The 18,071-nt window shown below is 43.9% G+C and overlaps 1 protein-coding gene across 5 annotated transcripts in view; it reads right to left on the bottom strand.

The window, feature by feature from the left end:
• Nucleotides 1-6,438: 6,438 nt before the first annotated feature.
• Nucleotides 6,439-18,071, bottom strand: part of NHEJ1 (non-homologous end joining factor 1) — a 115,116-nt gene continuing 103,483 nt past the window's right edge. For 4 of the 5 annotated variants that reach the window (XM_061609330.1, XM_061609333.1, XM_061609332.1 and 1 more), the window contains 3 exons: nucleotides 10,660-10,777; nucleotides 8,902-9,064; nucleotides 6,439-6,923 (listed from right to left, as the gene is read on the bottom strand). In XM_061609330.1, coding sequence (XP_061465314.1) covers nucleotides 6,818-6,923; nucleotides 8,902-9,064; nucleotides 10,660-10,777 — 387 coding nt within the window. In that variant the 3' untranslated portion in view covers nucleotides 6,439-6,817. The remainder of the gene's footprint in view (nucleotides 6,924-8,901; nucleotides 9,065-10,659; nucleotides 10,778-18,071) is intronic. The other variant, XM_061609334.1, reaches the window with a different exon arrangement.

Raw genomic sequence — 18,071 nt, 5'->3', positions numbered from 1 at the left:
GAGTTTGAAAGTAGTTCGAAAGAGACTGCTTCCCGTGGCGTACATAAACCTTTTGTTGCGTTGTCACTTCTGCTCAAACAGATTGTGCAGTATTTTGAAATAATTAAAAGAAAAAACCTGCCAAACTTATTGGATCAAGGATAACAGTGGAATGAGTATACACACAAGCAGTATTCCCTCATGCAAACTGCCTCCAACTTCTTGTGGTAGTGGTGTGTGGGGCGGGAGAGAAGTTGGTTTGCCTCCTCAAGCTGAATCAAGAGACGTGCAGTTTTGTCCCTTGCTGCCTCAGTACAAATCTTTGCACAATTCCCATACAGGCATGTTTTCTTTGCCTGAAATTGTAGGCTTGGGGTTTTGTTTGTTTGTGCCAAATAAACACTGTTTGTGCACTATTGCACCCAGACACACTGCCATAAATTTGATGTGGTTTGGTGGGGTTTGCATGTGCAGCTTAAGAGACTATTGTGAAGTAGCTAAGTTTAGCATTAACTAAAATAAATTAGATGACATTAACAAGGAATCTAGAAGGAGGGCTGAAATGCTGCAAATTCACCATGAAAAATAAAGAAATGGGGTTCAATAATGAAAGAAGAGTGATATAACAATGGCCAAGATGGAGGACAGCGTAAAACGTCTGGCGAGAGCTCCCCCTTTTTTAAAAAAGTCAAAAAGCCCAAGATGAGGAAACATGGGCAGGAACAAATCATAGAGTACAGTGCATACAGTGTCACCTCCTTGCACATATTTTAGCAAGATTATGCAAAAAAAAAAAAAAAAAACCCTTGCCAGGCTGAACTCTGATGTTATAAATAGCCTAGCTTAAGTGACTAGAGCCATACATTTACAACAGTGGGGGTTCAAGGGCTGCAAAGGGAGGAAGACTACTGTAATGATCTTTCAGGAATACATTTCTGAATTCATACATTTTTCATATATAGAAATATATTCACTTTTTCTGCTCTAAGAGGATGTTTGGTGAAATGAAGCAATCCTAAATTTTTCTTCAGTGCTTTCTTTTTTTAAAATAAAGTTAATAGTCCTGGAATGAACGAAAGGGCCTTTCGGGGGGGATGGGGCACACACAAACCCCAAACCCTTTATTATTTCCTTAGTGATCTACTTACATTAAACTCAGTTCAGCACCTGCAACACAATATTCCATCTTAATGTAATAGCATGGGCTTAATAACATACATACATGCTGCAGCAGGATGATTGTACTCATGTTTGCAGTTTAAAAAAAGATCAGGGGAGGTGTGCGTTCCTGGAGAGGGAAAGTGCACAACCTTCAAAGAAGTAAACAGTTTCTCAAAAGAAACATAAGGTACACAAAATAGGAGAGCATTGTTCTGCAGGATGTAGTAGCCTCGCTTATATCTGCCCTTCCTGTATATAAAAAGTGCTACCATTCTTAATTAGCACAGCATGGCAGTTCCAAAAATTGCAGTCTGATCCTATGTGTATTTATTCAAAAAGCCCACTGAGTTCACTGGGGCTCATCTCTAGTAAGTGTCTTTAGGATTGCAGTCTTGAGATAATATAAAAAGATGGCATCTATGGCCCTTTGTGTCTTCCTGTAGATCTTCAGAACTGGTAAGTAAAATGGGAATTTCTTGAGGGCAGATTCCTGTTCTGGGAAGAGGCAGGATGGAGTATGCCTATCCTACCACTAGCAGATAATGTCAGTTCCTTTGTCCAGAGAATCATGAATTCAGCTAAGAAGCATTATGTGTCCATTTTGGCTCAACTGCAGAATCTCTGACATTAGCAGATGTTGCAAGGAGGTTGTTACATCTTGCCTGAAGAACCCTTATTCTTCATGAGGCAGGAATGTGCAGCTCCCCTGATGTTTCTATGTCCACTAAGGTACATCGCCAATATGTTGTTTCAAATGCACCACCACTGATCACTTTAAGACAGAGAGTAGTGGAACCATCACAGGGTTTTAAAAAATTATTATTAGAAACTACGTTGTCAAACTGGCCAAATACTGGAAATCCAAAGCAGGCTCTCTCATCTGGCTAGAAGTTCTTACCCCAAGAACACAGTAATCATGCCCTAACCCAAAAATCCAAACCTTGATCTATCACAAAGTAAAGCTGATAAAATTAGGTCAGATATTTGCATACATTCACATTTCCTAATAATCCTATGATAAAAGGGAAAATGTCAAGATACTTCCTAGTGACATATTTCAAGGCTGAACAGTAACCTTGTTTTGGCTGTACTCTTATCAGACTTCTTGCAAAGTTTATCTTGCCTACCTTAACATTTAAAAGAGCCAAGTACTTGCAAGGAACTCCGATATGATCAAACAGTACAGCTCTTGCAAAGCTTATCTTGTTTATATGTAATAGCCAATAATACTATTTAGGAAGTTGCAATGTAGAAAGAAAAAAAAATCTGCATGAAATTGATAAGAAAAAAATGCAAAACTGACCCAACAGGTAAGATTAAGTAGGCAAGTAGTTTTGCCTTGTTTCTAAGGTACTGCACAGTGGTAAGAGATGCTAGTCTACACTGTTGTGAGTTACCCATGTAGATGAAGGCAGAAAGTTGGATCTGAGATCTAGGTTGTTCACCCAACTTTTGTGGTATGAGAAATTACAGGATTGTTATTGAGAAAGCATGGAACATGCATGCACCAATAGCAGCCAAAGCAGCCTCATCATCCCATAACTTTCACAGGCACAACTCATCCTGAAAGTGCAATTGTGTGTAACCTCCCCATTAGCATCCTGAGAGCAAATGTTTGTTTCCCTCTCACAACATGTTTAAAGAAAGGTGAGAATAACAGCCTGCTCCATCCCTGGAAGCTGGAAACTGGAGCTCTTTGCCCAAAAGGAAATCAGTTGTGTGACTCTGATACAACAGTTCTATCAAACCCAATGCTCCTTGGGAGAGCTACAGGTCCTAGTCCCAGAAGGAAAAACGGTGCAAACCAGATCCAATTCCTTGGCACTTGGCTTCACACACAATGAGTCTCTCAGAATACCAGCCTGTTCAGGAAGGACTGAAAAACTGAGACAATGAGGAATGGATAAGGCTTCTAGAACCAGGAAAGGGGCAGAATGACAATATAGAACAATGGCAAAGGAACCAGGATAGGAGTGAACACATGAAGACAGAGACAGGGCGTTATGTCTTTAAAAAAATGTGTGCCTGTGTGTGTGAGATCAGAATACATTTCTATTTACATATCGCTCCATATCTTACAAAATGTATTTTTCCTTCAAGACTTAGGATTTTCAAAGGATTCTAAAATGTTGAAATGTGTGGGAATGGGAGACTGATGGCTCATTGAAGAGGTATAAACAAATCATCACTAGGTGTGGGGGAATTGCAATCTATGCATGGTCCATAAGCCCCACTCCTTGACAACCAGCATCTCCAGCCAGCTCCTCTCTGTTTTCAAAGATTTTGCCACATTTTGCTCAGGTATGTCCACCATTTTTTTAAAAAAATCAAGCATCTACCACATTCTGGAAAATGTATCAAAACCCATGTTTGTGTGATGTTCTCGTAGACATATGGCATATACAGGTCTGGACAAGCAGCCTAGTGTGCATTTAGATTGTGGTGTTTTTGTCAATGTTCCTAGAATTTATCAAACGCTGAACTTCCATCAGAGCACAATCCCAAACACTGGAGTTCTGAAAAGGGCCATTTTATCACTTTATCCAAATCATATCCATGCAAATAAAAAAAAAGATAAACTTTTCAAAAGAAGAATGAGTTAGCAAGTAATTTGAACAGATACAGTGTCTGCAGTATGCCAGTCATAAGTAACTACTACTTACTGATCTATGAGCGGAACTACTTTTTCTATTGTGCTTCAACAGCGTATCATCAAAGCCTAGTCACTGAATCTGCTCTGGAAATCAATACAGAGAGGTCTCTTTCTTCCAGCGGGGGTATTTATTTATTTATTTGAGTTATATCCCGTCCTTCCTCTGCACTTCCAGTTCCTAATGTGGGTCAGCAAATTGGAGTGTAATTAAAGTGTGGAGGAGCTGTGTGTGCGTGCGTGTATTTGGGACAGAGGGCAGTTGTAGTATAAAAGAAATGAGCAGGGGAAAGTATACGTGTTCTACAGCTACTCCATCAATTATTTGCTGCAAATCACACTCTCAGCTCCAGTTTCCACACAGAACATAGGAAGCTGCTTTATACCAAGCCAGTATTATAAACAGATTGGCAGTGGCTCTCCAAGGTATGGGTATTTCCCAGACCTACCTGGAGATATCAGGGATTGAACTCAGGACTTTTTGCATGCAAAGCAGGTGCTCTACCAGAACATGTAGTTCATACACTACATAATAACTTGCACTGGGTAGTTCAAAATGTGGAGTCGGGACCCCAGATTTCATTAAAAAAGCCTGCAATAATATAAAACAATACTTTTCTGGTTAATCAATCAATTTAAAGCTCTACTATCAGCTTCGGGAAATCTTTTTTGTACTTCTGTCTACACAGTGCGAACCTTAGCACAACATGTCAGCTTAATAGGCAAACACCAGTATGTTAGGATGAAAATATATGTGTATGACTGAACACGTGTGTGTATGTGTGCATATCTTCAGATAATTCCAGAACTCTGCACACACCACTTCTTGACACTTCATATCAGTAGTACAACTGCGAAGACTCTTCCTTTTCCCCGCCAGTTAGCTGGAATAGTACAGTTAAGCAGTAGAGTTGTACTATTCAAGCTTAACTGGAGAGGAAAAGGAAGAGGCTTCTTAGCTCAATTCCCTCTGAGGTCAGAGGAGTTAATATCATTGTGAATGGTTCTGTGGCTATTGGGTGTAGCAGAGCAGGACAGCATGACCATTACTTGATTGACAGCCAAAGTGGGCAGGGCAGCATTTGGGGGTAGGCAAAATTTTTAGCATCCCTTGCTGTAGAAAAAGCCTTTTCCTCTTCTGGCCTCTAGGATGTGGTTTTCCAGCTTGCTTGCAATGACAGCCTGTAATTCCTCTGGTCAAGAGCAATCTGTTTTTATTTCCCTTTTGATCCTGGAAGCAGGTATGAGGGGGTAGGAGGTTAGATGCCTGCTCTGCAGTTACAGTGAGTAAGTGTCTGCTGCTTCCTCTCACAATCCTAAAACTCCAAGGGCATTAAATGACAACACTGACTACAAATTTGGAGTTTTGGCATAGTGAAGCCTTGCAGGTTGGAGGGTGGAGGAAGGACATCAGAGTGGAATAAAACTCAGGGCAAGAAGAGATCTGCGATCCAGGGAAGAGAGGATCACGTAGCAATGTTTTTAAATTGTTTTTTTTAAAATGTGTTTTTAAATGTGTATATTTGTTTTTAATGTTTTTAATTGTTGTAAACTGCCCAGAGAGCTTCGACTATGGGGCGGTATATAAATGTAATAAATAAATAAATAAATAAAGAGCTGTATGAGCAGGAGCTTACCGCACAGTCCTGCACAACTGATGACTACAGAAGCCAAACATAGCCCAAGAGCCTTGTATTATCATTGCTAGATGCTAGACAGACCCTCTGCTTTTGTGGTCCCACGTTTACAGCAAAAGCACGACTAGTACTGAGATCTCAATTAGCCACTGTACTCAGATGGGGCTGGGATGTCACTTTCAGCTTGGCGAATCAAAAGTTGTGCAGATCTATGTTGCACAAAAAGTTTGAGGATGCAAGCCGTTGTATGGGACTTTAGCTTACAAGCATGACGACATTAAACAAAATGTTAAAGATAACCCTATATGTGCCCAGAGTTCCAAGTGCTGCAGCTGCAGAGCCGATTTTGCTGTTAGACAAAGTATATGATAATTTTTGGAAACTATTAAAGGCAGCAAAGCATTTCATTTATTATAATAATTATTTTACCCACCAAGAGGGCCCTTTGGGTTTTCTACCTCAGGCACTACACATGCCTTGGACTGTCTCTGTGCAAAAGTAAAAGCGGGTTACATCCTATCTTCAGCTATATGGGCAGGAAGAGTCCCATCAGCCAGAACACTGAGGTTTTACAAATAGCCCTAGATATTTAATGGGGAAAGCAAAGATTTGCAACAAGAAAGGCACAGCCTCAGAGCCCAGAATAAATTATGATTTGTGTGAATATGCTTGAATCAGAGTTTATCTTCATTTCATTCATATTTGGACTTTTGCAGAATATTTTGTGAAAAATAGAGCAGAATTTTACAAAGAAAGAGAGAAAGCATGTGCTGGGTGGAACAGAAGGGGAAGGGGAACATAGATTAAGAGCCCCAGGCAGGGACAGAGAACCATGCAAACCATACAGCAGAACAACAGGCTTTGGCCACACTTTTAAAAAACATTTTTCTATTGCCAAGAAGGCTGTAAGTTTTCATAAATAGGAAGTTGTGGTTCAAGGGGAGCTGATTAATGCAGGCAATCCTGCATTGTGTAGTGTGTACGTGTGCACTGCACCAGAAAGCCCAAGTCTTATAGCCCAGATTTTTATTACGCACATATTAACAAAACGGGGTATAAATTCTATGGACAGAATAGGTGTACAAGCCCAGGTGACTATTACCATTTAGATTCCTGTCACTGTTCCAGCTGTGCCCACTTTCCTCTCTGCTTGTTACTTTGGCTGCATCATCTCCAGGTTTCTAGGGCAGCAGAAGTGGGGGAGGGGGGAGAATAAGCAGGGATAGGATACTAGACAGCTATGGTGTGGAATGGGACATTCTCCAAGCATCATGTTTAAACACGGCAAGGGAAAAAAGAAGAGTAGCATAGCGTACTCTGGCGTGGAGGAGCTCCCTTACAGATGTTTCAGGAAGAGGGACGGTGTTCAAAACAACAGCAGCATTTCAAGTCAGTCTATGAAAAAGTCACCTGCATCAGCCAAATAGCCCTTTTGCCTTCTTCCTTTTTGTCTTGGCAATGGGCAACTGAACCTTCTGAGCTTGGGAGGCTGGTACCTGGAAAGAAGAGGCAACAGTCGGAATCAATCAATCAACTAACCAATTGATTTAACAGCAGGGGTAAATCAAAACAATTACAGCTACACCAGATCTCTCTGGCATCTTCACTCTGAGCATTTGTCCATCCAGACACAGAACTTGTGGTTGCTCTCTGGGAGGTGAACAGCAGCCCAGCACCAAGCAGCAGAACTTGGTAACACTGGTCAGGGAATAAAGATGGATTTCATATGTCTAACCCATGAAGTCACATCTATAGGGTAAAGAGAGAAGCCCACTGGACCATCCATAAACTTTTCTGCACCACAGAGAACGGCAATTTCTTGCATCTTACTGCAGGGTACTCAGTAATGGGATGGGGGAAGCATGGTTTGTCTTGACCTAGATTGGGATCTTCCTGCAAAGACCATTTTCCCATTGTTTATGCAAAAACTATATTTCTAATGCTTTCCCTGTCAATTTTTCTTTTTCATGCAATAAATCAAATCTATACAAGATACACAAATGCAAGTGCCACTCTTGGATTTGTTTTGCATTGACATTTTAGTAACTGTTACTCATTTGCCACAGGGATAGATGCCTTTCCTTCAGGAAGCTCTGCTAAGAGGAGACACCACATTTTTCTAGAATTCAAAATGCAATATATTGTCATCAGGAAAATGTAATTCTCTCTCCTACCCACTGCAACCTGGAATGCTGTCTGGAATGTGGTTGCATGAAGTCACATACACTTATTGCCTAGTGCCTGCAACAACACTACTGACAAATGACTTAACTCCCCTCACCCACAAATGCCTGGCCCCCATTTTATGAGCTTTCAAAAATATGTATGTGCTGGCAGGGCCAAATCCCACATGGTCGTCTCCACCCCCTCCCATGTGATTTTGCTGCTTCATATATCACAGGAGCAGTGTGGGATAGAGCCACAGGGAAGGGGCAACCATACTGCTTAGACAAACTAGGCCTAGGGTTGCTTTTGGTTCTAGTTATTTCTCCTTCTCATTAATTTTCCCTTATTCAAACCCATCTGCCCTCTTTATTCTTTCTCCCACCACTGTCATATCTATTTGCCTGGGAGAGCCTCCTTCCTTGGGATCCATCAATCCACCTCCCAACTCCTTCCTCTTCCAAATTTTTCAGCATAGTACACCTCCACAAAGCCTGCCCTAAACAACCACCACCATCCTGAGTCGCATCCTGAGTGGGGATTGCACAGTTCCCTTCTGCTTTCCAGCGCTGTGGTCTCCAGTTTGAATCCCTATGGAACGGCTGCCAGATGGATGAAGGTGGCTGTACATTTAAAAAAAGTTCTTTAAGAGGAGGGGCTGCAGCTCAGTGGTAGAACACATGCTCTGCATGCAAATAATCCCAGGCTGAACCTCTGGCATCTCCAGTCATGTCACAGTGATGGGAAAGACCTCTGGCAGAAGACCTACAGAACCATTGCCAGTCAGAGGAGGCAGCATTAGGTTTGGTGAACCAGTGGTCTGGCTCAGTATAAGGCACCACTTTTCCCATGCCTTCTGCTGCTAGGGGATTCTCCTTTACTCTATCACCATTACAAGTTGCCCAAAGCAAATACATCTTGACAAGCTCTTTTGCCCTGCCTAGCCAACTTAGGCTGAACACCCTCTGACTAAGGACTGTGTCACTCAACAGCACGCCCTACCCACAGCTGTTATTTCATAAGTGGTGAGGAACAGCACCCCACACTTTCATGTGCTTGCCCCCAAACCGTTAATATTCACATGTCCCTTTCTGTTCTTAGGCTGCAGGATATATATGGGTTGGCAACCTTTTGTGGGCTTGGCGCCTCACTCGCCTACCCACCCCTGCCTCTGTGGAGCTGACAGACCACTATGTACTAGAAAGAGCTGCAGCAGCAGCAAGTAAATGCATCATGGCCTTTGGCAAATATCCTGTGTCTTCACCCACATTCATGGCACAATCTCCCACAATGATATGCTATCCAGCTCACCCTTCCCTGGCCCATTCCCATGTGTGCACTCCTCTCACCACTGTGTCTTGCACACACTGCACAGCTGCTGACTGGGACGCTATCTTATCCTCTTCAGTTGGCAAATCCGCAGCCCCTTGGGCATGGTCCTGGGAGCTGGCATGTTCAGGGCTTTCACAGTCTCCTGATGGTGTCAAATAAAAACAACACACACAGAGGAGGGAAATTCAGTGCATTCTTGTATGTAAGGAGGAGCAGGGTCAAGGGACAGGAATCAAATAAATATGTATTTGGACACAGATATCATAAAACAAACATCTGTACAATCCAAGCCCCTAAAGAACACTGAGCTCTGGAGAACAGCAGGAATGACCCAAGACAGGAGACCTGTAGGGTAACAACGGAGGCCACTTCTGGGCTCCTGTGACTGAGAGTTGCAGGACCAAATAGCCCACAAGTTTATCCTCCCTCCAACATCTATGGAAGATCATTCACATCCTCACCCTATACCACTTGCACAAGTTTAAAACGTTTAAATGGAAACAGCTGGAAGGAGTGAGCCATATCGAAATGTGAAGGGGAAGGCTAACACTCAGTGGGGAATGCAAAGATGGTCACATTTCAGTTATTTATCCAAATGTATAGCACTGTTCATATTAAACATCAGTGGATTACAAAATATAAAATATCAACAATAAAATAATAATAAAAATTTAAAAACACAGCAGCAGTACATAAAAACAGCTGACATAGCAGCAATCAGTCCTTGAAGGTGCTTTGAAAAAGAGATTTTCACTTGTTTCCAAAAAGAACAGCAGGAAGGAAGATGTGTGTCTCTCTTTTGGAAGCGTTCCAAAGTGTTGGGGCAGCCACTGAAAAAGCACTGATCCTTGCAAAGCTCTCAGTTGCCAGGAGAGAGGGGCACAGGAAAGGAGACTCTTCTTGAGATGATCAGAACCCAAGCCACTGCGGACTTTAAAAGGTTATAAAGCAGCATTTAAAATTGGGCCTGAAATCAAATGGACAGCTAGCACAGATGCCTCAAAATAGGTGATATATGACAATGCTGACTGAAACCTATCAACAGGCATGGAGCTGTATTTTGCACTAGGTGAAACTTGTGAACTGTGAATTATGGAAGTGTAACCTAGAAATCACCAAAACCGGGATGGTGAAACTCAGGCTTGGGGATCAAATGTCTTAGGAATCAAATCCAGGCCTCTGTTTCTGGCCCAGGCCACACACCTTCCCCAGCCACACCCCTCACTGGTCTTGTTTCACTCTCTCTTTGAGTATTTTTGCCTAGCTGAAATGTCTTCTTGAACACTGATAATGACTCTTGCTTACCTGGTTAGAGAATAAAGAGGGGCATGTGAGTGTGTGTAAAAACTAGCCTTCTTTACAAAGGCAAATTTTACATTACTTGTTCCACCCACTTTTGCCCCACCCACCACTAGCATGTGGTCCCTCTCAAAAACGAATGTGGCCCTCAGACTGAAAAAGCTTCTCCCTCCGGGAGTACAGAAGAAGAATACTAGAGAACAGGGAGCATCAAGAGGTTGTTTCACTTTCTTGTGGGTAAACTTTTTTTTTTAGCTAGAAGGATAGAATAGCCAACTGGGAGATGTGTCAGAAAAATGAGATGGCTATTCTGGGGCAATTCAAAAACATCAGAGTTAAGATTATTCTCTATGGCCATTTGCCAAAAGTATTCCTATCTTTGCAAGGGGTGGTGATGCAGTGGACACATCCTTCCCATCTTGTGATTAATTTACTTACCTTCCCGGTGCCGTTTGCAAACTGCCTTGGCCTGCTGTTGGGTCACTGACATGTAGAGCTGCTTTAAGTTAGAAGTGAAGAGGTATCCATCTCCCAGGCAGCAGGCTTGGGGCAAAATCTAGGGAGCAAAGGGGGAACATGTCAAGCCTGCTCTGAACAACACTAAAGGTAAAGGTGTCCCCGCACTTATAGTGCAAGTCGTTTCCGACTCTTAGGGTGACGTCTTGCGACGTTTACTAGGCAGACCGTATATATGGGGTGGGATTGCCAGTTCCTTCCCCGGCCTTTCTTTACCCCCCAGCATATGCCGGGTACTCATTTTACCGACCACGGCTGGATGGAAGGCTGAATGGACCTCGACCCCTTTTACCGGAGATTCAACTTCCTCCTTCCGTTGGAATCGAACTCTGGCCGTGAGCAGAGCTTCAGCTGCGTTACCGCCGCTTACCACTCTGCGCCACGGAGGATCTTTCTGAACAGCACTAGAGGCAGAAAAACTATACATCAATCTACATAACACAAGAGGACCTCATTTCAACCACAGTCTGCAGGACATTAAAATATATATTTTTAAATATTTAACGAACTATATACACTGCTTTGATTGTAAAAAAAAACAAAACTCTAAGCGGTTTACAAAAAAAAATCAACAAAACACTTAAAAACATGTTTCAAACAATTAAAATGTTGATTCTGTATTGCAAGAATGCCTGTGTTAGGAACAGCATCTCGGTGGTTTACTCTGCGCTATTGGCCATAGTCAGGGAGAGACGATAGCTCAGTAATAAGGCACATGCTTTGCAAGCAGAAGGTCCCAGGTTCAATCCCTGGCACCCACAGTTAAAGGGCCAAGTAGTGGGTGAGGGAAGAGATTTGTGTCTGAAGTCCTGAAGGGCTGCTGCCAGTTAAAGCTGGCAATACTGGGTTAGATGCACAAAAACTGACCTGCTATATGGCAGCTTCCTGGGTTCATTCCTGCAATGGCTCTCATTGCTAAACTATCAGTGCTGGGAATATCAGCTTTCCAGGGAAGTTCTCACTATAAAACCGAAAGGGTTCCTCATTCATAATATAGGAGCTAGAGTGAAATGGGAGAGATGAGCTACCTGTGGGGAGTGTCCAGCTTCTCCAGTTCCAAAAAGGGGAAGCTACAATGTTCGGAGCAGGAGCTCCCAGTGATTTCACCTACCCACACACCCAGCCTCACCCATTAGGAAGAGCTGTAAAGCAGTTTCTCTCTCCCCCTCTCATAAACAAGGAGCATGACAAAAGGACGAGGAGGAAAGAGACTGTCATGTACCAACACACAGGGCGAGGGGCATAAGGCCCAGCCCACCTCTGAACACAGTGAGCCCAGCCTGCTGCCTGTGTTTCAAAGGTTTCCAGAGATAACGTCTCTGTGCACTGTGCCTGCTCCACACCCAAACAGTCGGGAGAACAAAGTGTAACAGATAAGAGGGCAGTTTCTCTCCAGGCTCTCACCCACTGAGCTGCTCAAGGCCAGAGTCCAAAGGCAGTGCCTGTCACCCACTCCTCCCACTCCAGGCCGTAGGAGTGGCACAAGGTTCCTGGCTAAACAGGAGAGGGGACAACAGCCATAGGGGAGGGGAGGCTGACAGGAGGGGCTGGGGAGCAACAGAGGAATGTTACACAGTCCCTGCTGTAACTCCCAAACCACCCCAAACTCTTTCAGAACCATTTGGGTATCAAGCAGGGTTCCAGCTTCTGTCTGCCAATTGGCCATTTACTTGGATTAGAGCGAACATATTAAACTGCCTTACATGGAGTCACACTATTGCTCCAATCCAGCCTAGCGTTGTCTATTCTGGTAGTGGCTCTCCAAGGCTTCGGGCAGCAATCTTCTCCAGCTCTGCTAGCTAAGATATTAGGAACAGAACCTGGGATCTTCTGCATGCTATGCTGCTACAAGGAATGGGGGTGGGGGAGCTTTTTCTTTAAATGCAGAGATCTTTTTGTTCTACCCAAATACCAACATCCTGGAAAAGATTCATGGGAGGTTCCAGGGAATAGGTATGGTTGGGGACACTGATTTGGGAGATGTCCTACTGAGAATCAAAAGTGAGGTAAGATACTCTGAGGATAATCTGCCCTCATCAATATATTTTGGGTAGGCAGGATCCAAGTCGCAATGGAAGTCTCAACTTTATGATGCAGTGCAGTGAGATGTCACCAATCAACTCCCTTCCCTACAACGCAGGCTTCTGTGACATGAAGCTGCGCCATATGAGCCACCCTCCCTGCAATGCAAGCACATCTGTTTCTCTTTCAACAAAACGGGGAGCTACAGGCAGAGACATTTGCCTGCTATGCGTTCAAATAAAAGGCTCTTCCAGTGCATTGTGACTAACTAGAACACGTTCTGCAAATGATATAAATGATGCAACTGCTCTTTGAACTAATACATCCATCACATTTGACCCATTAGAAGTAAACTGTTCCACAGTAGCAGAAGTGGCAACTGTACAATTGTGTAAGGACTGCACACACCAAATTAATCTGTTGTGATGGCAAAAGTACTACTAAAGAGGTTGGGATTCACAGGATATAATTATCATACAGTAAGCAGTGAAGAACTGGGAATGAACCCACAGGCTATGACCAGACAATGGAGGTTGAAAAACTTCTTCTCACTATTTCTACTGGAAGCTCTTCTGGTGTTATCAAAGCCTTTCCAGATAATAGTTTTCATTTGTATAATACGTGCTCATGTTACCTGGTTGCTGTGAGGAATCCAAACCCCCTTCTTTCAAACAAGTGCTTCTGCTGCAGGGAAGTCACATACTCCCAGCTATGAAAATAGCATTATGCCACACAGCAAATGCAACCACTTCTCTCCCTTTACCATATGCAGTTGAACTGGAAATGCTTAAGGATTGTGGGCACCTATTGGCTAGTGCCCATAACATGACTGGAGATGAGTCACAATCCCTCGCTGTGCCCATGCTCTCTTCTATCTCCCTCCACCCTTGGGAGTTGGAATACTCATTTGCTGTTCCATGAACCCCTTTAAAACAGTCTTGAAAAGCAAGACTACCTATTTATTCCACTCTCTGCAGCACTCTTTCGCCATTTTATTAAACTTTTTCTTTCTTTTACTTTGGAGACTATGCAAAACAGGACACAAATGTCTTATTTTAATAATAAAAACATGCTGAAAAGATATCCCCTTGAAGCAAAGCTGCCCCACCCCACACATTATTTGGGACAGGATATTATAGCACTAGCCATAACTGGTTGAAAAGCATCAAGAATAGTATGTGCAAATTATGGAAGGGCCCACAGAATCTTCAGCAAATGTGTTCAACTTTTCCAGCTGTGAGGGACAGAAATATGCTGTTTTTCAAATGAAACCTAGTGTTCTGAGGAATCAAATGGACAAACTATTCATAGGGATAGCGTGATTACATCTATCCAGCATAATTTGGTACCTCAGCAATTTTAGGGAACATTCATCCTGTTCGTTGACACAATATGGTTTGCAACAGCATCTCCAAAACAAAAACAGACAAGAACTATTGTATGTTTTCTGCATGTCTCTGAAAAGAGAAGGCAAATACATCAGCCACAAGTACACCACTGAAGCAAACAAAAAGAAGGTGAAAGGAAGGGCTCACCAGAGACTTGGGTAATTGTGAATGGCCACTGTATCCACAAGCTGTGCCTTCTCCCTATAGCACATGGTTTGGCTTACTTGCTTGAGCCATCTTGTAAGATCTGTGCCTCTGCAGGTACTCTTCCTTGCAGTGCACCTGCTCTTTTCTTGAGGCACATTGGACTTGTTTGCAGGGAGGAATAGGAACTTAGGACTAGATAACCCTTTGGCCCCTTCATACTCTACAATAAGGACCACAATCAAAAGGTTTTTGCTACAGCCGCTAAGGATCAGCATTCTTGTTGTATCCAGGCTGAAAAAAGTTGTAAAACTGGCAGGTGAATGACCCCAAAGGTAGGGCAAGAGCAGCCAATAGGCAGCTAGAGGTGCCAGATCAAAGGCAAAGACACAGTCATAACTCAGGGAAAAGTAAACAGCAGAGGACCGGCACTGAACAAAAACAGTGTACCCAGGGCAGGCACCGTGGCGGGTCATTTCCACCCTTCCTTGCTTTCCCCATCCATTCATCCCCTCCCTCACTGGTAATACTGGCAGAAAACAGGGTGGTGGCAGATCCCAGGGCACGGCGACCCCCACTGTTTTCTCTAAGCCGCTGCCAGACGTTGCTCTCTGTGCTCCTCAAAGCCTCCATCTCTCACTAAGATAAGCCATGACTTTTTGCCCAAAGCTTAGGCTCAGGCACCCTCATGCTACTCGAGACTGCAAGCTCCCATAACTGGAGAGGATGGGCACAGTCTCTGCATTGGTCACTCTAGTGGGGGATTCTTCATACATTCACAGGATGTATACAGAGCGGCACCATTGGCCCATCAAGCTCAGTACTGTCTGCACTGTCTGGCAGTTGCCGTCGGGTTCAGACAGGGATCTTTCGTGGCTCTATGTGGAGATGTCAGGGACTGAACCTAGAACCTTCTGAATGCAAAGCATGTGCTCTACCACTGAGCTACGGCATTCCCCATGAGTGGGGAAGGTATATGTTTCACTGTGATGCCCTTGGGAATAGTAATGCAGCAAACATGAGATTTGCTTTTAAAAGAAGCATCTCAGGCTCAGCCCTCAGTAGGTAACAGATCAAGCCCATCTCTATGAACCAAGCAGGTCAGAGACTGAATATCACACCAAAAGCTGGGGAACTGATGTTCCCCTTGCTCAAATTGCTCATCCAATGGATTCACAGTACCTATAAGAACATAAGAAGAGCCTGCTGGATCAGGCCAGTGGCCCATCTAGCCCAACACCCTGTTCTCACAGTGGCTAACCAATTGTTGAACAGCACCCTGTTCTCACAGTGACTGACCAAGACTGCGAGCAGGACCTGAGTGCAAGAGCCCTCTCCCCTCCTGTGGTTTCCACCAACTGATATTCAGAAGCACACCATCTTCAACTGTGAAGGCAGAGTACAGCCATTGTGGCTACTAGCACTGTTTCCATTGGAAGCCCATCCTCATAGTGCATCTTAACCCATTTGGAGGGGAGGGCAGGACAGCACAGAACACCCTTCTTCTCTCTTTATAGCATCACATCATTCATGCATACTTCTGCTCCTCAGTACCTTACCCTGTTCAGATAGCTATTCACTCTTTGCACTCGGGGTGTTCCAGGCAGCACCTACGCAATTTTGGTAATCACCCCACTAGCAGTTACATCAAGCTGTTAGGTGTGTTAATGACTGCACATCATCATCATCCTATTCTTGCAGTTTTGTTTAATAACTACAATAGTCCAGGGTGACAGCAGATTATTGGTGGGAGCCTACAGTGCAATCCTAACCATGTCTACTCAGAAATCAGTCCTATTGAATTCAGCAGGGCTTACTCCCAGGTAAATGGGTTAGGATTGCAGTCTCAATCCTTAAAGCAAGTTGTATTCTCATAGCAATGGACCAAATATGTAAGACCAGATTAGAATATGTCAAGTACAGCCACTTCTAATGGCATGAACTCCTAAACAAACTTTTTGGAGGAAAATTATTACACAAAATAGTCAAAGCAAGCAAGCAAGCAAAATCTCAACAAACAGAAACATTCCAAAATACAAATGCCAATTGGCTAAAGTGGCACATTTTACTGTCTCACATGATGTCATCATGTCTTTCCCCTCAAGATAATAAAACAACCAAGCTTTTTTTTAAGGTGGTCAAAATTCAAAACTTAAGGTGTTGGCCAAGTTTCCAGAAATTTGTACATTGTTTACACACAGAAAAAATACAGACGCACAATCCCACTCATGTCTTGATTTCCATTGCCATCGTATTGCCTAAAACAGTGATTAGAACTACTCTTCAAAACCAAGATTTATGAAACCGTGGGCCACTAATGGGTTAGTGACGCAGCCCAGAAACTGCCCCAGGTAGGTGACATATTCTTCTGAGTAACCTGCCTCTCAAGATAAAATTAATCATCATGAGTCCACACATACATCCTGCCCAAATCCAATGCACCAGCTCCTTCACAGGGTAACCAAACCTTTCTAGGGCACTGAAGCAAAAATGTCCTGAAGATAGCAAAATAGCTACCAAGCAGGCTGCAATGTCCAAGAAGGGAGTCACCGGGGAAAGATGCCAAACAAGAGCACATGCCATTCTCTTGCCCAGAAGCTGCTGCTGAGGTGGGGGCTTGGATTGTCCCTGTATGGAATGAGCATAAGAAGTTGCATCTCAGCCGAGCATGACGGATGCAGAGTGCCCGCCAGCATGAGTTAAATGGGGACATGCCACTTCCTGTGTTATGACTACCTGACAACAAGGCCAAGTATGTATCAGATGCCAGCAGCTCAAGGCTAAGGTGGGAAGGAGCACTAGAGGGTTCACAGTATGCCAGCCAGGAGCTCAATGATCTACAGGGCACTGGGGCAGAGATTCTGAGCCTTCAGCTCTCAAGCCAAAAGGGCAGAATTGAGGTTTGTCAGGGAACAAGGGAAGCCACTGCTCAGTCCCTTCTGCAGGTATGACATAGGTCATAATTTATGGAAAACATGCCAGAAATCTTTTCTGTGGAGCCAAGTGTAGAAAAACTCTCATAAAGGATTTACTGATCCTGGAGGAGGAGCGGGGGTAGATATCTGTGGTAGATCTCATGACTGGTGAGGTTGAGGCGGCGGGGACCGGGGGAGGGGATTGGTCTATAGCAACCTTCCCCAACCTGGTGCCCTCCAGATGTTTCAGACTATACCTTCCATCATCCCTGACTACTGACCACACTTGGCAGGGCTGGTGGGAGCTATACGCCAAAACATCTGGAGGGAACCACATTGGGGAGGAACAATCTCAAAAGTGGCTGTGCTGCACAGGTTACTAAAAGGCAATCTGGGTAGGAAACAATCTAGTAACGAAGCATGACTGCTTAATTTCAGTTCCCAGAATGAACAGTTACTCCACAACCTTGATTCTGTTTGCTCTGAAACAGAACTGTGCAAGTGGTCGAACCTGAAAACCATGCCCATTAACCTCAGATGTGTGGAACCAAGCAGTGGGCTATCAGCACTGAGAGATGCTCTCCCCTTTATTGTTATGACACAGGCTCTGGATGCTTAACCTAACAATCAAAACCAGGCTCTATAACTAAGTCCTGCCTCAAATTAAGCCATGCTGGTGTTTAGGGGCAAAGAGAGGTAGCAGCTTCCATACACAGAAGGAATGGTGGAGCCTGTATTTCCTTGGCAAGTAGCCGTGGCCGTGGCGTGGCATGGCGTGGGGCTCAAACAATGAAGCAGGCCTTTTTAGACAGCAGAGAGATGTAGACACACAGCTGTCAGGGATGACAGGCAGACATATCTCCAG

This window comes from Rhineura floridana, chromosome 2 (assembly GCF_030035675.1).
Source record: "Rhineura floridana isolate rRhiFlo1 chromosome 2, rRhiFlo1.hap2, whole genome shotgun sequence".
Taxonomy (NCBI): domain Eukaryota; kingdom Metazoa; phylum Chordata; class Lepidosauria; order Squamata; family Rhineuridae; genus Rhineura; species Rhineura floridana.
The sequence above is the reverse complement of the archived record's forward strand: the minus strand, read 5'-3'. Positions and strand labels throughout refer to the sequence as shown.